The 25,412-nt window shown below is 36.3% G+C and overlaps 1 protein-coding gene across 4 annotated transcripts in view; it reads right to left on the bottom strand.

The window, feature by feature from the left end:
- The window catches only part of LOC117337127 (inositol 1,4,5-trisphosphate receptor type 1-like), a 178,225-nt gene that overhangs the window by 64,203 nt on the left and 88,610 nt on the right, over nt 1–25,412 (bottom strand). For all 4 annotated transcript variants that reach the window (XM_033897929.1, XM_033897925.1, XM_033897926.1 and 1 more), the window contains exons 12-20: nt 17,833–17,978; nt 14,479–14,557; nt 7,793–7,878; nt 7,407–7,532; nt 6,649–6,699; nt 6,059–6,139; nt 5,661–5,846; nt 5,335–5,457; nt 4,864–4,968 (exon numbers count right to left, since the gene is read on the bottom strand). In XM_033897929.1, coding sequence (XP_033753820.1) covers nt 4,864–4,968; nt 5,335–5,457; nt 5,661–5,846; nt 6,059–6,139; nt 6,649–6,699; nt 7,407–7,532; nt 7,793–7,878; nt 14,479–14,557; nt 17,833–17,978 — 983 coding nt within the window. The remainder of the gene's footprint in view (nt 1–4,863; nt 4,969–5,334; nt 5,458–5,660; nt 5,847–6,058; nt 6,140–6,648; nt 6,700–7,406; nt 7,533–7,792; nt 7,879–14,478; nt 14,558–17,832; nt 17,979–25,412) is intronic.

The raw sequence follows: 25,412 nt of genomic DNA, 5'->3' as shown, positions 1-25,412 counted from the left end.
GTTGGTAGTCTATATATACTAGGGGACTGACCTTATAGAGTTGGTAGTCTGTATATACTAGGGGACAGACATTATAGAGTTGGTAGTCTGTATATACTAGGGGACTGACCTTATAGAGTTGGTAGTCTGTATATACTAGGGGACTGACCTTATAGAGTTGGTAGTCTGTATATACTGGGGGACTGACATTATAGAGTTGGTAGTCTGTATATACTAGGGGACAGACCTTATAGAGTTGGTAGTCTGTATATACTGGGGGACTGACATTATAGAGTTGGTAGTCTGTATATACTAGGGGACTGACATTATAGAGTTGGTAGTCTGTATATACTAGGGGACTGACATTATAGAGTTGGTAGTCTGTATATACTAGGGGACTGACATTATGGAGTTGGTAGTCTATATATACTAGGGGACTGACCTTATAGAGTTGGTAGTCTGTATATACTAGGGGACAGACCTTATAGAGTTGGTAGTCTGTATATACTGGGGGACTGACATTATAGAGTTGGTAGTCTGTATATACTAGGGGACTGACATTATAGAGTTGGTAGTCTGTATATACTAGGGGACTGACCTTATAGAGTTGGTAGTCTGTATATACTAGGGGACTGACCTTATAGAGTTGGTAGTCTGTATATACTGGGGGACTGACCTTATAGAGTTGGTAGTCTGTATATACTGGGGGACTGACCTTATAGAGTTGGTAGTCTGTATATACTGGGGGACTGACCTTATAGAGTTGGTAGTCTGTATATACTGGGGGACTGACATTATAGAGTTGGTCGTCTGTATATACTGGGGGACTGACATTATAGAGTTGGTAGTCTATATATACTTAGGGACTGACCTTATAGATTTGGTAGTCTGTATATACTGGGGGACTGACCTTATAGAGTTGGTAGTCTGTGTATACTAGGGGACAGACCTTATAGAGTTGGTAGCCTGTATATACTGGGGGACTGACCTTATAGAGTTGGTAGTCTGTGTATACTAGGGGACAGACCTTATAGAGTTGGTAGTCTGTATATACTGGGGGACTGACCTTATGGAGTTGGTAGTCTGTGTATACTAGCGGACTGACCTTATAGAGTTGGTAGTTTGTATATACTAGGGGACTGACATTATAGAATTGGTAGTCTGTATATACTAGGGGACTGACATTATAGAGTTGGTCGTCTGTATATACTGGGGGACTGACATTATAGAGTTGGTAGTCTGTATATACTAGGGGACTGACCTTATAGATTTGGTAGTCTGTATATACTGGGGGACAGACCTTATAGAGTTGGTAGTCTGTGTATACTAGGGGACAGACCTTATAGAGTTGGTAGTCTGTATATACTGGGGGACTGACCTTATAGAGTTGGTAGTCTGTGTATACTAGCGGACTGACCTTATAGAGTTGGTAGTCTGTATATACTGGGGAACTGATATTATAGAGTTGGTAGTCTGTATATACTACGGGACTGACATTATAGATTTGGTAGTCTGTATATACTAGGGGACAGACCTTATAGAGTTGGTAGTCTGTATATACTGGGGGACTTACCTTATAGAGTTGGTAGTCTGTATATACTAGGGGACTGACAGACTTTATAGAGTTGGTAGTCTGTATATACTAGGGGACTGACATTATACAGTTGGTAGTCTGTATATACTAGGGGACTGACCTTATAGAGTTGGTAGTCAGTATATACTAGGGGACAGACCTTATAGAGTTGGTAGTCTGTATATACTAGGGGACTAACCTTATAGAGTTGGTAGTCTGTATATACTTAGGGACTGACCTTATAGATTTGGTAGTCTGTATATACTAGGGGACTGACCTTATAGAGTTGGTAGTCTGTATATACTAGGGGACTGACCTTATAGATTTGGTAGTCTGTATATACTAGGGGACTGACATTATAGATTTGGTAGTCTGTATATACTGGGGGACTGACCTTATAGAGTTGGTAGTCTGTATATACTAGGGGACAGACATTATAGAGTTGGTAGTCTCTATATACTAGGGGACAGACCTTATAGAGTTGGTAGTCTGTATATACTGGGGAACAGACCTTATAGAGTTGGTAGTCTGTATATACTGGGGGACTGACCTTATAGAGTTGGTAGTCTGTATATACTAGGGGACTGACATTATAGAGTTGGTAGTCTGTATATACTGGGGGACAGACCTTATAGAGTTGGTAGTCTGTATATACTGGGGGACTGACCTTATAGAGTTGGTAGTCTGTATATACTAGGGGACTGACATTATAGAGTTGGTAGTCTGTATATACTGGGGGACAGACCTTATAGAGTTGGTAGTCTGTATATACTAGGGGACTGACATTATAGAGTTGGTAGTCTGTATATACTAGGGGACTGACATTATAGAGTTGGTAGTCTGTATATACTGGGGGACTGACCTTATAGAGTTGGTAGTCTGTATATACTGGGGGACTGACCTTATAGAGTTGGTAGTCTATATATACTAGGGGACTGACATTATAGAGTTGGTAGTCTGTATATACTGGGGGACTGACCTTATAGAGTTGGTAGTCTATATATACTAGGGGACTGACATTATAGAGTTGGTAGTCTGTATATACTGGGGGACTGACCTTATAGAGTTGGTAGTCTGTATATACTAGGGGACTGACATTATAGAGTTGGTAGTCTGTATATACTGGGGGACTGACCTTATAGAGTTGGTAGTCTGTATATACTGGGGGACTGACCTTATAGAGTTGGTAGTCTGTATATACTGGGGGACTGACATTATACAGTTGGTAGTTTGTATATACTAGGGGACTGACATTATAGAGTTGGTAGTCTGTATATACTAGGGGACTGACCTTATAGATTTGGTAGTCTGTATATACTGGGGGACTGACATTATAGAGTTGGTAGTCTGTATATACTGGGGGACTGACCTTATAGATTTGGTAGTCTGTATATACTAGGGGACTGACATTATAGAGTTGGTAGTCTGTATATACTGGGGGACTGACCTTATAGAGTTGGTAGTCTGTATATACTGGGGGACAGACCTTATACAGTTGGTAGTCTATATATACTAGGGGACTGACCTTATAGAGTTGGTAGTCTGTGTATACTGAGGGACAGACATTATAGAGTTGGTAGTCTGTATATACTGGGGACTGACATTATAGAGTTGGTAGTCTGTATATACTAGGGGACTGACCTTATAGAGTTGGTAGTCTGTATATACTGGGGGACTGACCTTATAGAGTTGGTAGTCTGTATATACTAGGGACAGGCCTTATAGAGTTGGTAGTCTGTATATACTAGGGACAGGCCTTATAGAGTTGGTAGTCTGTATATACTGGGGGACTGACATTATAGAGTTGGTAGTCTGTATATACTAGGGGACAGACCTTATAGAGTTGGTAGTCTGTATATACTGGGGAACAGACCTTATAGAGTTGGTAGTCTGTATATACTAGGGGACAGACATTATAGAGTTGGTAGTCTGTATATACTAGGGGACTGACCTTATAGAGTTGGTAGTCTGTATATACTACGGGACAGACCTTATAGATTTGGTAGTCTGTATATACTGGGGGACAGACCTTATAGAGTTGGTAGTCTGTATATACTGGGGGACAGACCTTATAGAGTTGGTAGTCTGTATATACTAGGGGACAGACCTTATAGAGTTGGTAGTCTGTATATACTAGGGGACTGACCTTATAGAGTTGGTAGTCTGTATATACTGGGGACTGACATTATAGAGTTGGTAGTCTGTATATACTAGGGGACTGACCTTATAGAGTTGGTAGTCTGTATATACTGGGGGACTGACATTATAGAGTTGGTAGTCTGTATATACTAGGGGACTGACCTTATATAGTTGGTAGTCTGTATATACTGGGGGACAGACCTTATAGATTTGGTAGTCTGTATATACTAGGGGACTGACCTTATAGAGTTGGTAGTCTGTATATACTGGGGGACAGACCTTATAGATTTGGTAGTCTGTATATATTGGGGGACTGACATTATAGAGTTGGTAGTCTGTGTATACTAGGGGACTGACCTTATAGAGTTGGTAGTCTGTATATACTAGGGGACTGACCTTATAGAGTTGGTAGTCTGTATATACTAGGGGACTGACCTTATAGATTTGGTAGTCTGTATATACTAGGGGACTGACCTTATAGAGTTTGTAGTCTGTATATACTGGGGGACTGACATTATAGAGTTGGTAGTCTGAACTAGGGGACTGACATTATAGAGTTGGTAGTCTGTATATACTGGGGGACTGACCTTATAGAGTTGGTAGTCTGTATATACTAGGGGACTGACATTATAGAGGTGGTAGTCTGTATATACTAGGGGACAGACCTTATAGAGTTGGTAGTCTATATATACTAGGGGACTGACCTTATAGAGTTGGTAGTCTGTATATACTGGGGGACTGACCTTATAGAGTTGGTAGTCTGTATATACTAGGGGACAGACCTTATAGAGTTGGTAGTCTGTATATACTAGGGGACAGACCTTATAGAGTTGGTAGTCTGTATATACTGGGGGACTGACCTTATAGAGTTGGTAGTCTGTATATACTAGGGGACTGACCTTATAGAGTTGGTAGTCTGTATATACTGGGGGACTGACATTATAGAGTTGGTAGTCTGTATATACTAGGGGACAGACCTTATAGAGTTGGTAGTCTGTGTATACTAGGGGACAGACCTTATAGAGTTGGTAGTCTGTATATACTAGGGGACTGACATTATAGAGTTGGTAGTCTGTATATACTGGGGGACTGACCTTATAGAGTTGGTAGTCTGTATATACTAGGGGACTGACATTATAGAGTTGGTAGTCTGTATATACTAGGGGACTGACCTTGTACTTGCGAAGCCACTGCTCCACTATATAGCTCTGATTGTTGGGGATTGCCACCCCATCACACACACACAACACCTGTAGCAGGTCAAGGAACCTGTAGTTCTGTAACACAAAGGACCAAAACATGTTACTGTAGGCTACTATACCCTAACATGTTAATTAAATCTATTATAATCATAAGGATTTCCAATAAAGATCCAATTCAACAAAGAGCTATAATTATTCTATTTGAATTTCTTAAAATCTTTCAAGTCTTTTATGAATCCCAAACTGTCATTAAGATAATACTTTCATATTTTGGTTACTTAGAATTAACAGAAGATCAATGTAACTGTTCAGTCTCACTGACACAGAACAAGTTCTTACTGAATCATTACGTTTGTACCAGAAATCGACTTCTCAAAGGACATGTACCAAAAATATAAAAGAAATGAATTAAGGAAAAGTTGAAAATAGGGAATAACTAACATGGTTTTTGATGAGAAGTTGAATGAATGTGTCAATGTGTTTCTTTGTAATTCTGTCTACTATTTTACGCTTGTCTCGGATCAGCTCGACAATCATCTGGGCTACATTCAGGCCAATACCTCCCTGTAACAACAAAAACAAACAATATCAATCCATTCAAATTACACCCAAACCACTAAAAATTCTCAAAATCATGCATTTTCTCAGTATTATCATAGTGAGGTGACCACGGAATACCAACTAACTTTATGATCTCAATTAGCAATACATCTAATCATATAGCAAGGAGAAGTATCCACTATCCAGTTGTCTCCCTTTAAAGTTACCTTCTGGGTAAATTGAGTTTGGAAGAAGTCAATATACTTCGCAAAGTACAGAGCATTTTTGCGGCTTTTGCCAATCATGTAGGCATGGAGTACATCATATGCCTCCTTGAATATCCTGATCATGTGACTCTCCTCATCTCCCTCTCGCAGACTACACTGTAGGAGGTTCACCAGGATGTCAATCACCTGTAAGGGGAGATAAATAATTAAGGGAGATAATCAACAAGGGGGATAACTTGAAATTGAACTTTGCTTTCATACATTCATAATACATAAAGACATAAACAGATTAACAATATATAGTTTTTACACATTGCATATAAGACAAAAAACAAAAAACAAATTTAAAACTTTCAAAATATTGACTAATATACAAAGGTACACCGAGGCCAACCTACCCTTAAATTCCTCATTAGCTTCTGTCGGTTTTTGTCTGGCTGTCCTTGAGGCACCATAAAATTCTTCAACTCTTGTAAGGCCTACAGTTCAAACATATTCCTCATACTTTACTCTGATTATCATATCAAGCATAGTAAGCACTCCAACCTATACCCTATTGAGTGTCCCATCCTTCAAAACACTAATCTATCAATGTATTTGAACATATATTTTCATTACAAATTCTCGGTTGATTTTCCCTTTATCAATGTACATGGTAAAGCTAAACAAACTGCTGCTGATTAGGTCAAAAGAGCAAATCAAAATGATAAAATTTGAATTCTATTTTTTATTTTTTATTAACAGTCATTTGGTAAATAATGCACACTTCATAAAATCTACACAATATCTGTTGAATATATTGATTTATTGTTTTGTTTAAAAATTCAAAATAATTTATCCCAAAATACTCTGATTCAAACTCAAACAAGTCCTTGTTTAAACACTAACCAGCTTTTACAGCCAATTGGTTTGATTTGACACACAATATCTACGTTCACATAAACATCTGTAATACATCTGTATGAAGAATACAAAGTTGTTAACTTACCACAATAATGCCATGTGTTTTCTTTGCATTTAGCTGAGTTGCCAACTGCAGCTTAAAAGGAAATGTATAAATGATTTCTATTGGACAAATAATGATTTTGCAGTTTCGCATGATATTAACAAAACACCTGTATATTTAAAAAACACCTATGATTTAAAAAAAAAACCATTTGTATGGTATTTATAAAACACCTGTAGGATATTTATAAAACACCTGTATGATATTAAAAAAACACCTGTATGATATTTACAAAACACCTGTATGATATCTATAAAACACCTGTTTAATATTTACAAAACACCTTTATGATTTTTATAAAACACCTGTATGATATTTGAAAAAACACCTGTAGGATATTTACAAAACACCTGTATGATATTTACAAAACACCTGTATGATGTTTAAAAATCACCTGTATGATATTTACAGAACACCTGTATGATATTTACAAAACACCTGTATGATATTTAAAAAACACCTGTATGATATTTACAAAACACCTGTATGATATTTACAAAACACCTGTATAAATAAACACAAATCTGACATGATACATTATATTACATCATCTTGGCATCTTAGTATGGAATTTTGAAGTCATGAATAGATATAACATAGCAGAAAACGTTATTACAAGTCAACTGTATTTTGAAATGAGTAATGATCCCAAGAGAACAACATAGATGATGGATAACCATGTTATTGAATATTTAATATGGCAGAATAATCAGATTACAGAGGCTGGGACATAGACTTACATCTTGGATGAGATTAAAGAGGAAGGGCACCATTCCGGCCACAAAGTTGAAATTTGACGTGTCGAGTCTGACCACTTCCTGTATTGTGTAGGCGTCGTCATACATACTCTCACTACTCGCTGACACCTGGTGATACAAATAGAAGGAATTAAGTTTAGAACAGAAACTGAAGCTACTAACAGGTCTCTTAATCTCATAAAATCTATCAAAATCAATCATATACAATAAAAAACTACTTTATAACTTCGGTTTTGTCAAAAGTAATAAAGAAAATTAAAATCCAGCCAGATATACAGCTGGTTAATAAAAACTCTGAATTCTTAATGAAATCAATATTCATGAAAACAACTGTTCACCTGTTAGACATTAACATGTATAATCCCTACCTTTCTGACAGACGCCGTGTCCCATCGTAGACCCTGCATGGACCTCTCACCATTCTCTTCCATTCCTCGCCGTTCATAATCTTCATCTATAGGTCAACAATATGTTACATAGGTTACAATGTATCAAAATACATTTTCTTCATTGACTACTATTCTTTATAGTCTTATTGCACTTAACTATAGTTAGTCAACCTTATTGCACTGGGTACCGTTTCAGAAAGTATTGTAACTTACAAATTTTTACATAAGTCATGTATAGGATCGGCGTACACTTTAATTTTCACCCCAAAAGTGTCGCCATTTTTTACCTCCAACTTATAGAGAGCAGTATCTATTTACCAGGAGAAAAAACGATTTTGTCGTAAAATATCAAATTTATCATAAAAGCTTTTTGAAACAGACTAACAAACTTCCTAAGGTTTGCGCTATGTTTTTGTAAAAATCTACGAAAATTTGTAAGTTACGAAGCTTTGTGAAACGGTACCCTGAACTATATGTAGTCAGCCTTATTGTACTGAACTATATATAGTCAGCCTTACTGTAAAGAACTATATTTAGCCAGCCTTATTGTAAAGATCTTTCTTCTACAAACAACCAAGTCAGGTATCTATTGTTATGCCATATTTCGTTTGATGTTAATTACACATAAATGACCAATTACATACACTTTTCTATGTAATTTCTTGCTAAATTATTTATTTACACAAAGTATTCGTATTAAGAGCATCTGAAATTTGAAATAAGAAGCTTTAGTTAACTCATTTCATATATCGATAATAATGTCATGTATAATAATAAAACAAGGCCTAGACTTCTATAGATAATTGTCAGATAAAACAACATTCTTAACATACCGATTTCCTTTAAATCATTTTCTGCAATTTGATCAATTTAATTTGGTTAAATCATATCTTGGTAAAAATCAAATACATAATGTTAATTTCGTTGATGTGTTTTAAATAAACTTTTATATGCTCAAGATCAATAACGGAATCTTTAACTACATCCTAATTCTCTTCATCAAACGAAGTCTTCGCTAAGTCTGCAACAGTTTGGTTTTCTGTACTGTTACGTTATGTCTTTCTCTATGAATACAGACATCATGGACTTGTTAAAAAGACATCAGAAATGTACTACATGGTAGGGCCAGCTCTTAAAGTTGTTACGGTTTTCAATTCTCTCCCCTTTCTTTTCCATTCATCTACCACTCCCTTTTCCTTCCCAGGTTTGATCCAACAATATCACATGTTTAGCTCTACAAAGATGTATAATATCATATTGTTCTTGGCATGGAGAAAATGCAAAGGATTCAAAGGCTTCGAAAAACATTACAGTAAACATTTTTGGCAATTTGTACAAGGCTGCAGAATGAAATTCTCAATTTCCTACATACAGGACAAACATTTCGTTAGTTTCAAAGGCTAAAGGAACACTACCCATTATGCCAGTGATATGCATCAAGTTCTGGTACACAATATGGTGGAACATAAATTCAGCAGAAGTAGTTATCACCTGTGCTAGCTTAACAAGAATGATGGCTAATTGCAATTTACCCACAACACTGGTAATACAATATATTTTCCTGTTGTATCATTATATTGATCAAATAGTTGCAATCTCAATAAATATTAGTGAATTTGGCTGCGAATCAAAATCAAGCATGGGCTGAAAGTAATATACAGGAAAGTTCCATTGCAATCTGAGAATTCCTTCAGAAGATATTTCATCAAAATCTTTAAGTTATTATCTGGAAAAAATCTTTATGCAAATCCAAAATGGCCACTGGTGCCCTATGGAATTACAAATCTGGCTCAAAATAAAATTAATGAATATTCAATCTGGTTCAGAAATCAAATGTAGCAGGTAATTGACATGCTACATAATTTAGAATACAAAGACTTTTTTACAGACTTACAAAAGTACAGGATTCCTTTCAGACATATTGCGAGAAACTACTGTGGTGTCAAATTGAATGGTATATCGGCACAATCAGCAATGTCAAATTTCAGACTTAGCTCAAATAAATGAACAAACAACTTAGACAATTTTTGATGCAAGAATCCCCCTAAACCGATACTAAAAGTGTTATTTGCCAGGAGTCGTAATCCTTTTTTTTTAAGTAAAGTTTTCCATTTTTAATGTTTTGCCCAGAAACTTAGTTATGGAGTATCAAATCAAAGATCAATAATGGCTTCAATATTAAATATTTTATTGGGTCAAAATAAAATTTCATTTCAACTGAAAGTAACTGTACAAGTGTTTGTAGGAAGTTTCATATGGAAATCTTTGTAAAGACACTTTAAGGAACTGTTGCTGATGAAGTGATATCTATGTGATATTGTGATACCACTGTCCTGAAGATTGACACACATTGTTGTATGCTCGAGAGAAAACACAATTACTACTATAGCCATAATATATAAACCTGTACATAATTTGGGTATTAATTCTACAGGTTTGTTATTATTACAGGTATTTATGCAATCACTAAAATCAGAATTCACTAATTAATTACCCTATAAGTATTTGACAAGTGCTATAAAACTCCCCTGTATACACCTGATATAGACACCCTAACAATTATTACGGTCATAAATACATTAACAATTCCTTCAAGTCAATCTGAGCCAGGAATCAACAAGCATCATCATCGCAGAGGATGAGTGCATCCTTAGATCTTGTCGTTACAGGGGCCCAAGCTGTTTGCTGTTTTATGTGGAAACTACAAGTAGGTGTGGTATATATACGTTATATAACACTAATGTAGCCATCTTGTGGATGATAATTAATCTATAAACCATGAAGTCCTAATCAGCCTGTCATCAGTTTCATATTGTGGTTTATAATACAAAGAAGATGCACCAATATATTACAGACAACAACCCTTGTGTTTACCAACAGGGAATGTCTGAATATGGTACATATTAGCCTGATATTCTGTAACTAAGTGACGGACAACCTTCTGTACTGCAGATCAAAACAGACTCGACCATGTACCATGTTTCCACCTAAAAATGATGGATATCATATGAATGATGTGGGCAATACAAAGTCTGTAAACATTCTATAAAAACTGTGTACATGTAATTATTACAGCTACATGGCCTGCACCAGACAAACGTTGTTGGTATACATGAAGGTTTAACTTACAAACACAAGCCATCATACATGTATCGGTAGGTATTTGATGACTGGTATACCAATACAGATCTACAGTATCCACCATCCTAGTACCTGTATATTTCCCTTGGCTTGTTAATCATAATGAACCACTCACTAATCAAGCCTTCTGTGTTACCTAATCATGTAAAGAGAAGATCATTTTCTCCAATTAATAATGACGCCATGTTACTTATTGACCTATTAATCATCCTAAGCATATTTTTTCTGATAAAAGGTGAGGATTAGAATGTCTTCCTTTGTCTTACAGATATAACTCTTCAACATAGCTCTTATAGAAATCATGCTTCAACCACATTAATAACCAACTGTTACAATAGATCCTATATATTCTTCCATCAAGCTGGTGGTTACTTATGAACACTACTTGTGATTGGAAATTTTTCAGAAATGAAGGAGACAATATATTCCCTAACTGTCGTCGCAAGGGAAAACTTATACCTCTCCAGGTAATCTTAAATCTTTCAACTACCTAGGTGATCAGTCAGGCATCCATTTTGACAATGGACATCAAGGTAAATCAAATTGTTGTACTCCCCTCCCATAAAAACAAAACCTCCACCTATCCATCTTCAGATTTATTTGACTATTAATATGTCTTCATTCTAGATATTATGGCAACATCTACAAAAATATGGGACATGCCCCCATAGATATGGGACAAACTAATACATAGATCATTTTCATATTCAATTGAAGGTATATATAAATTCAATAATTCTAAATAATATGGAATAAGACTATACTTCCTGTTACAGATTAATGATGATAAAGATGATGTTGTTACAACAAATATCCAATCTAAAGGGATCAGCCCACAAATAGACAGAGGATTGATTTACATTGTAAACACTCTGATTAGCAAGCCTAAGGACATTGTCTGTGTTCTGGCCTGTATCCAACAGGACGCTAACAATGGCCATGATGCCTTTCCTATAACAATGGCCATGATGCCTTTCCTCTAACAATGGCCATGCTGCCTTTCCTATAACAATGGCCATGCTGCCTTTCCTCTAACAATGGCCATGCTGCCTTTCCTCCAACAATGGCCATGATGCCTTTCCTCTAACAATGGCCATGATGCCTTTCCTATAACAATGGCCATGATGCCTTTCCTCTAACAATGGCCATGCTGCCTTTCCTCTAACAATGGCCATGCTGCCTTTCCTCTAACAATGGCCATGATGCCTTTCCTCTAACAATGGCCATGCTGCCTTTCCTCCAACAATGGCCATGCTGCCTTTCCTCTAACAATGGCCATGCTGCCTTTCCTCTAACAATGGCCATGCTGCCTTTCCTCTAACAATGGTCATGCTGCCTTTCCTCTAACAATGGTCATGCTGCCTTTCCTCTAACAATGGCCATGCTGCCTTTCCTCTAACAATGGCCATGCTGCCTTTCCTCTAACAATGCATGACCATGCTGCCTTTCCTCTAACAATGGCCATGCTGCCTTTCCTCTAACAATGCATGACCATGCTGCCTTTCCTCTAACAATGGTCGAGGTGATAATGCCCTCTCTTGTCAAGTTATGAAAAAAAAAGCTTCATCAAATATTATCCATTAAATGAATGTCACAAGGGACTATCAACTTTATTTCTTGTTTAGAATGGGAACCTTATTGCACCCAGGGTAAGCTTTATGTGCCAATTTTAAATATATTTGAAAATTTTGATTAACTATTAGACTTTGGAGAGCAGTATATGCATGCATGTTAACAATGTCATGTCATATATGTCTCATTGAAATTACTGTTGTCCTACATTGTACTTTACACTGTATCCAAGTTTATGCACACTAAAATTCTGTCTTTCAACACAATTAAAACCATGTGTAATAATTTTTATATTTTCTAATCTGTAAGCAGAGTATTTGGAATTAATATTTCCATCCTCCCAGGAAATAGTTCCGACACCATGGTATGTAATACAGCCCAGTATCACAATGCTAACTTTCATCTGATTCTACCAACCACAGTCTGGCATCCAAGCCACATACATTTTCATTCAATTACAAATGCTTTGGTATCTCTAAAACATGAGCTGAACCTCTTTTGAAAACATTCTATCATTCCGATTCGATTGAGATTTCTAACTCCCCTATATATTACACATTACTAAGCTGTAAAGCAAATAACTGCATAATCCTCATTTTTTTCTTTCAAACACACATTTTATATCCATTTTGTCATAAATACTGTCAGACTGTCTAACAGGATTAGTGTTTGCATTTACACTTCTTGTAACCTCAACACGTTCCTCTACTGTACATATGTTGTCACATCTCCCTGATTTAGTGATTACTCTCCATGGGAACATATCTTGTCAATAAGCTTTCACCTTCCCTTAATGCTCTCCGTATTCCAAGTTCCAATCAGTCCATAACTAATTTTGGTAATAGAACAATCCACAGACGTCTTTAGTTGTAACTTGTTCATTCTTGAATGAGTTGTGAATTGTTTTCTGTACATTTAATTCTGTCAATTTTTTCTACTCATTGTGACGTGTAGTTATAATCCCAACAACACAAATCAGCGTACTATAGAATAATTGACAATGTTAATGGCAATCGATGTCCGAGTTGGTAGTCCCACTGTTAATTTTTATGATGGAATACAAACTACATGGAGACCAGGAAGTTTATGGAACATGTGAACACTTTTGTCCAGCCTCTGTACCACATATCCGATCAGGACTTCATACATACTAGCTTTACGACCTTAAGTTAGTTAATGGTTTACTATCTACAAGACATCACCCCTATAAAGCAAGCACAATACCTTTGAGACCTCAGTAGGGAAATGTTACCTTTGAGATCTCAGTAAGACATTGTTACCTTTGAGACCTCAGTAGAACATTGTTACCTTTGAGACCTCAGTAGGACATTGTTACCTTTTAGACCTCAGTAGGACATTGTTACCTTTGAGACCTCAGTAGGGAAATGTTACCTTTGAGACCTCAGTAGGACAATGTTACCTTTGAGACCTCAGTAGAACATTGTTACCTTTGATACCTCAGTAGGACATTGTTACCTTTGAGACCTCAGTAGGACATTGCTACCTTTGAGACCTCAGTAGGACATTGTTACCTTTGAGACCTCAGTAGGACATTGTTACCTTTGAGACCTCAGTAGGACATTGCTACCTTTGAGACCTCAGTAGGACATTGTTACCTTGGAGACCTCAGTAGGACATTGTTACCTTGGAGACCTCAGTAGGACATTGTTACCTTTGAGACCTCAGTAGGACATTGTTACCTTTGAGACCTCAGTAGGACATTGTTACCTTTGAGATCTCAGTAGGACATTGTTACCTTTGAGACCTCAGTAGGACATTGTTACCTTTGAGACCTCAGTAGGACATTGTTACCTTTGAGACCTCAGTAGGACATTGTTACCTTTGAGACCTCAGTAGGACATTGTTACCTTTGAGGTCTCAGTAGGACATTGTTACCTTTGAGATCTCAGTAGGGAAATGTTACCTTTGAGACCTCAGTAGGACATTGTTACCTTTGAGTGCATGCAGCCAGCACCCTGTCAGCATGTGTTCTATTCTGGCATAGCTCTCAAACTGGATCTCATCCCTCTCCTGTAACAAATGATAATTCAAATATAAACACAATGTTACTTCAACCACTATCCAAGGTCATCAAGGATAAAAGGTCGTTTCTATAGATTAGACTTCATATGTCATTAAAAGATGACAGAACATAATTGATTATCTGAAATGTCATCAATAAGGAAATGAACTGAAAGGTCATCAATACAGGTGAGGTCAGCTGAAAGAGAAAAGTATGAAATATTTTTTCAGTTGAAAACTCTCATCAATAAGGAAATGAAAGCTTATCACCCAGATGTACTATTCATCATTATATAGTCTAAGGCTCTGAGTGGCTAACTATTAACCTTGTTAGGGACATGCTGGATTCTTTACTCAGAGAAATAGGTGTCAAGGTTAAAACAATTTTGGATGTGTTTTTACATTCATGCAGATGCAGCATTTTACTACACAGTCAAATCCTGTATGAGCAAGGCGGAGGAAGAAATGGTAAAATAGCACCACTAGAGTGACCAAGATGGACAGATGCCATCGAAATCTCTCAACATGCTTAGTCAAAATGTGTTAAGAGTTTAGAAGATATTCCTATTATAGCATTATTTATATTACATACAGATAAACATTTTAATCATGTAAGCAATTAATGTGGTAGTAAATGAAACCTTTGTATAATTTATTTTAATGGTGAACATTTAACAGGCTCTCTCAATTTTAGTTCCAACAAATTCAAGCTAAAAGTCTAGATGCAATTGATGGAAACTAAATCCCTGAAGCAAAATGAGTTCAGTTAAAACATCACAAGTGAAGATTGGTGATAGATCTAACGTAAGCACAAATCTTACATAACATGTATCTATGCGACATTAAAGTGTTAGGTGATGTCTGTAGCTTTATTCAAGTAATGACGTGTAACACTTAATGTTGATACTGCCTAATTGTGAATTCATCAGGAAAATCTTAAAGAACACTTATTTCAACAGTTATTCCCACCAAACAGAAACTACACTGAGTACAGAACAATTAAATAGATTACTCTGGCACATTTTCATTCCTTTAATTAGAACTTTAGATTTTTTGGTTTGAAATTACCAATCAGTTTAAAATACTTCTTTCTGTACATTAAAAAGCAGACAAGAACATTCTGCACCATCTAGTCACTGAGGATTGATTATCAGGCAACTCACAGCCAACACAAAAACTTTGACTCGGAGTAAGGGGTTGGCTTACCGCTGGAATTAGGACAATAGTACTCATCAGTACGTTTAAAGATGTAATACATCACATGGGTGTGCATCGATTTACTGCTAGATAGACACACCAGTAGAGGGGTACATTGTATCTACTTCAAAACAGGTAGGAACAAATATACACAAAAACAGAGCTAAAGTATATATTTATCAGTAATAAAGTGGTTATACAGGTAAAGGAAATAAAATTCAATTGAAATCTCAAATAAGAACATTAAAACAAATGTTTAGCAGTAATTATCATGTGTGTCTTAATTAGCACTTTCAAGTTATGATCAACAGTTTGGAAATTATTAGTAATTTAAGGGAAAACATGTTTGAACAACCTGTATCTCAATGTTGAAAAAAATGTACACCTCCTTGTGAAGAAAGTGTATTTTACTAATCTATATTCATCAAGCTTGTGTTAAGTAGTTTCAAAGTAAATGATCATGCTGCTGGCATTTAAACAGGCATGCCAAAATACAGGATGATCAGGGGAAGGAAAGTTAAATGTAAAGAATCGGTATGACTGATAGTGGTGTATATATATATATAGTTACTATTTAATGACTTAACAATTGATCAGGTTTGTTTGAGCATGTACAGGGAGACAGACATAGCAGGTACATAATACAGTTATAACAGGAATACCCACTACAGAACATAGGCTGCCAAAACAGATACGGATGGCCATTATCTTCCACAATTCATAAATAACTTGGTATTCAAATTTATAAATTGTACAGGATGTGAGGTACAGAAATAGACTGAAGAGCTGTTAATATAGTATACATATCATGATCTGTTATAGGAATCACCATGGCAGGTAATGATAAAGGGTATGATGTAATGTACGGGGATATTAACAAAAACTTGAACTTTCACTTCATCATCTTTATCTCTGGTCAGATTATTTGCCCTTGACCCCACGATCTTGAACTTTGGTCAGCTGACACTTGTCTGATTTCAACATGCTAATGCAAACTGTTTATCAGTCTATTAAAGAGATAAAGGATATGACCATGACCTCCTGAATTTGACTTTGATCTTTGACCTGATGACCTAACCATCTAACAGTTGAATTCTTGTTCTGACCTGATTTCCTAACCAATGCACAGTTTAATTATTGTTTTGACCAACTTTCATTCATAGTTATACTATAAAGCTAACTGGGCTACCAACAGCATTATTTATTAGTAAACAGTTATAATACAGTTTGAGATAGATGGGTATGTAGAAGCTTGCATAGTTATGCTGAGAATTCATTAAAGTATATCCATGAGTGGAGACCCGTTAGTGTGTTGGTCAGGTGGTACTGTGGTCTCATATACAGGTTCTGATCAATCAATTTCTGACTTAATTGATTTCTAACTGTAACTAAACAATAGTGCCACCATGCTTAGAATAGCAAAAAAAAATCTGACAAACCTTTATGAACATTTGAATCTCTCTGTCTTATCAATTACATTTTGCTTGCAATTAATTTCCCCACTTGAACCTCTACGAATGGGGACATCACAGAAAGCAGGTAACCATGCAATCACTGCATGTAAAGCATGTTAGTTAGTCACTAAAAGTAAACAGACTGTTTATATCCATGTACATGCAACAACCCCCAAATATGGCTGGTACAGCAACCAATCATAATCTTTTAAAGATACCATCGAGGGATTGAAGCAAAAATATTTACAAATACATTAGGGATCAAAATTTGATTCTGATCTGATGTTTTTTTTCCCCAAGAAGCTTGCTTTCTAGATTCTGAAGAATATCTCCAGAAACAAAAGAGCTGATGGACAGACAGATTGACACTTCTGGGGTTTTAAGAAGATTTTATTTCTAATAGCGAAACATAGTAAGCAGCAATAATCTATTTCTGTTTGTACTAAAGAAGGGAGGTTTCCATCAAAACATACCCAAGCCTCACCATGCAGTAAGTGGTTGTTTAATTACCAGCTAGTTTCGCCTTTAAGTGCGAGTCTTCATCAGGATCGGTATAGATATTAATATAAAGAAGTTTAAATATTACATCAACTTCAATACACATCACTAACAGGAACCCTGGTTTGTGTTTACCTTGAGTACTGAGTGGAGTCTGAACACTGTACGGGGGTCGCTGGCATCGTTCACCAATGACACGTCCATCTTGGAGTCTATACATAGGTACTGTCTCGTCAACAGGTGTCGCATCCTGATCTGTTGTTCCCATCTTATAACGTCCCCTATAAGCAGAAATCAAGCTTTATGATATAAAGTCATTTTTGTGGGGATCTTGAACGGCTTATTCATAATTATTAAACAGAGTGAAAACAAAACTGTATACAGTTATCAATTCACTGTATACTAAAACAGTTCCAAAGGTTTGTTTTCTTCTTTTCACCACCTTTGAAGGTTGAAAAAAAAAAAAAAAAATCTTCAGATTGAACACATTTGACCCCTTGTGGCCTTGGATGTTGGATCAAGGTCACTGATGTTGAAAATTACCTTCCAACATCAAGGTCACTGATGTTGAAAATTACCTTATCAAGCAGAAAGAATCAAGGTTTAATATAAGCTGTTTGAAGTTTTTAACACATTCAATGTCAATCACTATATAAATGTGGTCAGGGTGATACAGGTGATTTTTCTAACAAACTTGATATACCTTCTCTCCAGGTAAAATTTACCTCTACCTTAAAGGTTCATGACTTCTAATGATGAACTTTTGGAGGAAAAATGAATGACAAATGTTTGAACATGACTCTATGGATCTTCACAGACATTTTGACGAGTGAACCCAAAATAGAGGTCATACACATAAAAAAACTCAAGGTCAACATACTGTAGGCACGCTACATATTACAAATATACATTTATATTCCTTTTTTTATGTGGAATTAGTTTCTCTGAATATGCAACATTAAATGTCAACATAAAGGGTACATCAGAGGATGTGACAACCTTGATAAACACCCAGAACTGATAGTTATTCCACAGGTACCATACACCCAGGCCAATCATCAAAGGTACTACAGGACCTTACTCCATCACGGTAATAAGTCACAGCTCACAAAACAGTTGTACTACACTCTAGTGTTTGATGTGAGGGGCGGTACTGATACTATAGAGGTCCGTTTATTATAAATACCTATCATACGTGACATTTATACTGATTACTTTGTTATCACTATACCAATCTTCAATACAGGACAGTATAAACAAAGTACTTCCCCCACTCCTGTCATAAACCTCTATGGGTGACTGCATCACAATTCTTCATCAATTTGTTTATATCAATTAATCATCTGGCAAGCTGGTCCGTTTTGCTACTTGCATAACAAGGGATATGTTGATGCAGTTTTCAACTTCAAAAATTTTAACAGTCAAATCAGCAAGCTAGCAAATAATGTTTGTTAGCTAGGTTATTTTAAATTGCAAGCTTGTGGTGTGAAAATTTTCAGCCTCTGTAAGCTTGCAAGAATAATATGGAAGCCTGAAGAAGGATGTACAAGCATCCAAAAAGACTCCCAAGCTTGCAGTCTTACTTTTGCATGCTTCCATTTAGCTTACAATGAGAAACAAATTCCTTGCAGGCTTTTTACTTGCTTGCATATAGCTTACATACAGTAAAACAAGCTTGCAACAAAAGGAAAGAGACAAACAGAAAAGGGAGAAACACAAGAGAATGAACAGAAAAGGAACAAAGAAAAGGACTAGTTGGAGACCAGAGAACAAGACGAGGAAGGGATAGGTGATGACAAACAGGGGGACTATGACACTCAGAAGACAAACAGAATTAAGACTGTGATGCTCAGAAGACAAACAGAGGACTATGATAGTCAGAAGACAAACAGGGACTTTAATGGTCAGAAGACAAACAGAAGAAAGGACAAAACAAAGAATTGAGATCAAACAGCAGGGAAAAAATAATGGTACAATATGTAAAATACACAGCTTTGGCACACAGAGAAGCATAAGTTATAATATTTTTTTTGGAATTGAATGATTTTTTAGAATGCATTTTTCATAAATAGATGTAATCATGCTTTAAGGTCAACATTAAAAGTATTTCTCTTGAACATTTGCACAATGGTACCATGTACACAATTATATGGACGCCATATCGACCTGACATACATACTCAATCAGTAATGATCATGTGATAGTGAGTGGGAATTGTTTTTATTACGTTTGCTCTATCTAATATTTTGTCATCTAATAAATCTATACCACCAATTATCTGATAGCACAACATTTACACAAACCCATATTTCCAAATCCTCTGAGATAGTCACACTTGTTTGGATTAATAGATCATCAGTAATTACTCCAACATCAAACAGCTAGCCATGACGACCTGAACAGCTGTACTACAGGATGTTGACTTCATACCTAGCGTTAGATTATGCCAATACTATCTAATGTCTTCAGTATGCTGATCACCAACTCAATGAAAGTAGGACAACATTACCCAAGCTTAATTGATACAGATTTTTCATACCTTGATGTGTCAACCCAACATCTGGGTATTTAGATATACCATCTGTTCCAACAACATAGTCCCATACTACTTTCTACCACATGGTTCACACAGACTTTGAGACATCAAATTCAAAGACTTTCTCAGGATTTTCTATTATTAAATTCAAGGACTTTTCCAAGACTTTTTAGGAGCATGCACTAAGACTTTTTAGGGACATGCACTGATCAAAATTTGGTGATTTGTTTTTTATAAACACATGAAGTACTTTTTTCATACTTTTTCTATACTGAGGTCCTAAAAATTCTAGCCCTTTTATTTACTTTATTTACTTTAGTAAGATAGATTTTTTCAATAACAAATTTCCACTGTCAAAATCAAAGATGGCTCAAAACTGAATGGGCAGGCACAACAAGTTTCAGAAATATAGTTTCATCCCAGTACTTCTCAAGAAATAGCAGTAACCAACTTCAACTATCAAAATCCAAGATAGGTGTCTGTCAGCCATTTTGTTTTTCTGATTAGTCCTAAAATCAAAAGAGAACAATGAGGGACCAAGGGGAACCTATAAATGAAATCTGAGAATGATCCATCCATGTGCAGTACTTCTCAGAAATAGCAATTTTCATTGTCATAATCCAAGATGGCCACTTGTCAGTCTTTTTTTTCTTCTGATCAGTCCCAAAACAAAAAGAGCGCATTTAAGGATCAAATGAAATGTTTATTTAAAATTAGAGCAAGACGGAGCCATCCAGTTTTTCTCAAGAAATAGTGATAACAAGAACTTATTTAAGGACAGACAACAGACCATTGATGAAGAGCGATTTGAAGAGCCCACCATCTGATTGTGGTGGGCTAAAAATTAGAGATGGAATCTCCGGATACATTCAAGTTGGTTTCAATTTGATGAAGTGGAAATCATTGGAGATATTTATTTGGAAGTATCCATTAATATTTAAAGAGCTTTGTTATAGTTTGCAAGCTTGCCAAGTAGCGATAAATGTTTTGATAAACATCATATACAACCCTATAAAATACCAGCTTAACATTCTATCGAAAATCTCAAGTATGTGATGCAAGCCAACAACCTGTAAGCACCAAAATACACAGAAGAAAAAAAAATCTTAATAATCATTAATATCACTAAAGAGATATGTACAAAGGCCCAATGGGCCTGAATCACTCACCTGCAATCCAGTGATCCTTCTTATACATTAACATAACTAAGAACAAGTGTATCAGAGACCAGATATAAGATCTCAGGGCCTTTCGGTTATTTAAAAAGATATCTTAAAATACATTGACCAATTTAACTCTTTCAAAATGAAATCAAGGTCAAGGTAATTCATTTGAACAAATTTCCTAGTCCTTTACCCAAGCATATGCTACAAGCCAATTATCAGATTTCTGGAACTTTTGGTTATTGAGAAGTCATGGTAATATTTTAGTCTATTTGACCCCTGTGACTTTGAATAAAGGTCAAGGTCATTCATTTAAACAAACTTGGTAGCCGTTTACCCCAGCATGCTACAGAATTATATCAGATCTCTGAGTCTCTTGGTTATTGAGAAGTCGTTTAAAAATTTTAACTTATTTGATCCCTGTGACCTTGAATGTAAGTCAAAGTCATTCTTTGAATAAACTTGTTAGCCCTTCATACCAGCTAGCACACTACCAACTGAATATCAGGTCTTTAATTTGGGCATTTCAATTTATTGAGAACCCGTTGTTTAAATAATTTAGCATATTTGACCCCTGTGACCTTGAATGTAGGTCAAGGTCATTCCTTTGAACAATCTTAGTAGCCCTTCACTCCAGCATGCTACAGACCCAATATCAAGTCCCTGGGCCTCTTGGTTATTGAGAAGAAGTTGTTTGAAGATTTTAGCCTTTTTGACCTATATGACCTTGAAATAGGTCAAGGTCATTTGTTTGAACAAACTTTGTAGCCATTCACTCAAGCATGCTACAGGCCTAATATCAAGTCCCTCCAGGGCTTCTTGGTTATGGAGAAGATGTTTTTTGAAGATTTTGGCCTATTTGACTCATATGACCTTGAATACAGTGCAACTTCCGAAAACCGAACCTTCTAAAAACCGAACACCTCTGAATACCGAACGAATTGTCATTGTACGGAATTGGTCCTTCTTTATTATAGTATTAAAAAACTTCCAAATACCGATCCCTCTGAATTCCGAACACCGGACTGATTTTGTGTCCGGTTCCTGTTAAAATATACCAAAAATTACTTCTGAAAACCGGCCTTACCTGAGCGATTATGACACGAGGTCAGGCCAGTCAACCGTGAAACAACAACTGTGACGGGTATTGTGTGAAGCCTTATTGTCTCGGGACCTACGTAGGTGTTTTGTACAGGTATCCAATATATACCCCAAGGGGGCATTATGACGGAAGGCCTAGTGTATAATCAACACAACAATTATGAAACAATGCCACACTTCATTGAAGCGCGTCGGTTCTCAATGCAAGTAGAGCTAGAAGCCTGAGTTTCGCATTTAATTTAAATGAGGCCCAAAAGGGGTTGTTTTCGTAAAGAAGCCCGTGATGTTTTTTCGGAAATACGACTAGTATCATCTGATCAATTGTAATTGATATTGAAACAAAACATCTTCACACCCTTTAACATTATTTGATGTGTAAAATATTCCGTATCGGACTATTGGCCCCATCCACATGACGAAGCTTCACCGGATGTAACAAAATGTAGGCCGATCGTAAAGTGTAGTTGTACACGTGAAAATACTGTTTAAAACTATTGTTATGGTCATTTGCCTTTCTTATATATTCTGCAATATAAACATTGATTAACTTTCATAATATGCATATTATTCAGACAATCCAAATTGTCTGCCGTTTTGTAATCGGGTGCATTCTAATAAAACATAGTCCAACCAATTATATCCGGAATTTGACCGGTCATTTTTCGATCAACTTCTCCAAACCGAACCCTCTATAAACCGAACAAATAGTCATGTCCCATGCATGTTCGGTTTATAGAGGTTCCACTGTATAAGTCAAGGTCATTCATATGAACAAATTTGGTAGCCCTTCACCCCAGCATGCTACAGGCCCAATATCAAGTCCCTGGGCCTCTTGGTTACTGAGAAAAAGTTGTTAAAAAGGAAAAATTTGATGCCAGACAGCCGACAGATGCTGTACCACAGGCTTTTCAGGCAGGTAAGCTAATAACTATACCTGGTATAACAACAAAACCACCAGATATAACAACAAAACCACCAGGTATAACAACAAAACCACCAGGTATAACAACAGAACCACTAGGTATATCAACACAACCACCAGGTATAACAACAAAACCACCAGGTGTAACAACAAAACCACCAGGTATAACAACACAACCACCAGGTATAACATCAAAAACACCAGGTGTAACAACAAAACCACCAGGTATAACAACACAACCACCAGGTATAACAACAAAACCACCAGGTATAACAACACAACCACCAGGTATAACAACAAAACCACCAGGTATAACAACACAACCACCAGGTATAGCAACACAACCACCAGGGATAACAACAAAACCACCAGGTATATCTACATAACCACCAGGTATAACAACAAAACCACCAGGTATATCTACATAACCACCAGGTATAACAACAAAACCACCAGGTATATCTACATAACCACCAGGTATAACAACATAACCACCAGGTATAACAACATAACCACCAGGTATAACAACAGGTATAACAACATAACCACCAGGTATATCTACATAACCACCAGGTATATCAACAGAACCACCAGGTATAACAACAAAACCACCAGGTATAACAACAGAGTCACCAGGTACATCAACAGAACCACCAGGTATATCAACAGAACCACCAGGTATAACAACAGAACCAACAGGTATATCTACATAACCATCAGGTATATCAACAGAATCACCAGGTATATGATCAGCAAGCAAATAACATTTCCGACTTCATATTGCAAAAGGAAATACCCTATATTTTCTGTTATTTTTAGCAAAATTTTCATTTTAGCACATTCTGCTAGAACTACATTTTTTTCACACAGAATTCTATAACAAACATTTTGGCTACTCTTGTAAACTAATTCATCAGTTAATGCACAAAGTTTGTTTGATATGCACTAAAATTTTGGAGCCCTGAAATAAACGTGTTTACAATATTTCCCCATCAGGTCCTGGTGTTAATCATAAAACTTGCCCATGGTCTTCACCATCATTTCAAAACTTTGTGTTGTCAGTTTTTCTGTCAGCACTCACGCTGTTGACAACTATCATCGAATTCATGATAATGGGAGCAAATCCTTTTATATAGATCAAGTGTGACATAGAAACATTGTAGGTAGATAAAGCAGAGATGCTACTACCTAGAAATGGAAAATTAACAATTGGGAAACTGGAAACATTATATAACTTAGTCGCAAGCTGTCACTGCTGGATCAGTTGGAAGTAAATATTGAGGAAATGTTGAAGAGTATGTAAGCATCCTAAAACAGGAAAAGCCCAATATGTCACAACAACTACCTACTTCAACCCACTTTAATAGAAGTCAATTGATTGTGCCCACCTTTAATACTGGAAAAATAATGATAAGCAAACAAACCAATCCTCAATCTATGATAATGTCACTTTCTAGTCCGGATCAATAACTGTGTGAATGACACGGACTCTGATAAGGAAATTGTTGATGTAAATATAAGTTAGTTAACAATTAGTTACAGCAAAATCATCACAGACTACCAAAAGAGTGTTAGTGAAAGAATTTGGGGAGGAAATCAGGGTTAAATTGGACGAAAAACAAATTTTGAAAAGATTTAATTTAATGCTATTTTCAATATCTAATAACAACCAGCCATGTGCAAAATGATTATATTGGCAGCTTGATAAATCACAATACAATTCAATTTAGCAGTCGAGTGCAGACTGGTAATTTTGTAAAAAGAGAAACTGAACAGTAGTGATGAAATCTCTTCAATACATAATAACCAAGCAGAAATTTATAATCAGAAGTAACACAGCTGTGGGCAGTGATGTATGAAGATACAGAACCCCAGGTAGGACGAGGGTCCTAGTCTGGTTCAATACTATCAGGTATAGACAAGTACCAAATTATAGTCAAATGTCAGGTTACTGTCTAGTATTGATCTACACAACTTAAGGTACATGTTAAGG

The sequence above is a fragment of the Pecten maximus genome, chromosome 11 (assembly GCF_902652985.1).
Source record: "Pecten maximus chromosome 11, xPecMax1.1, whole genome shotgun sequence".
Lineage (NCBI taxonomy): Eukaryota > Metazoa > Mollusca > Bivalvia > Pectinida > Pectinidae > Pecten > Pecten maximus.
Note: the sequence above shows the minus strand (reverse complement) of the source record. Positions and strands in the feature narration are given on the sequence as shown.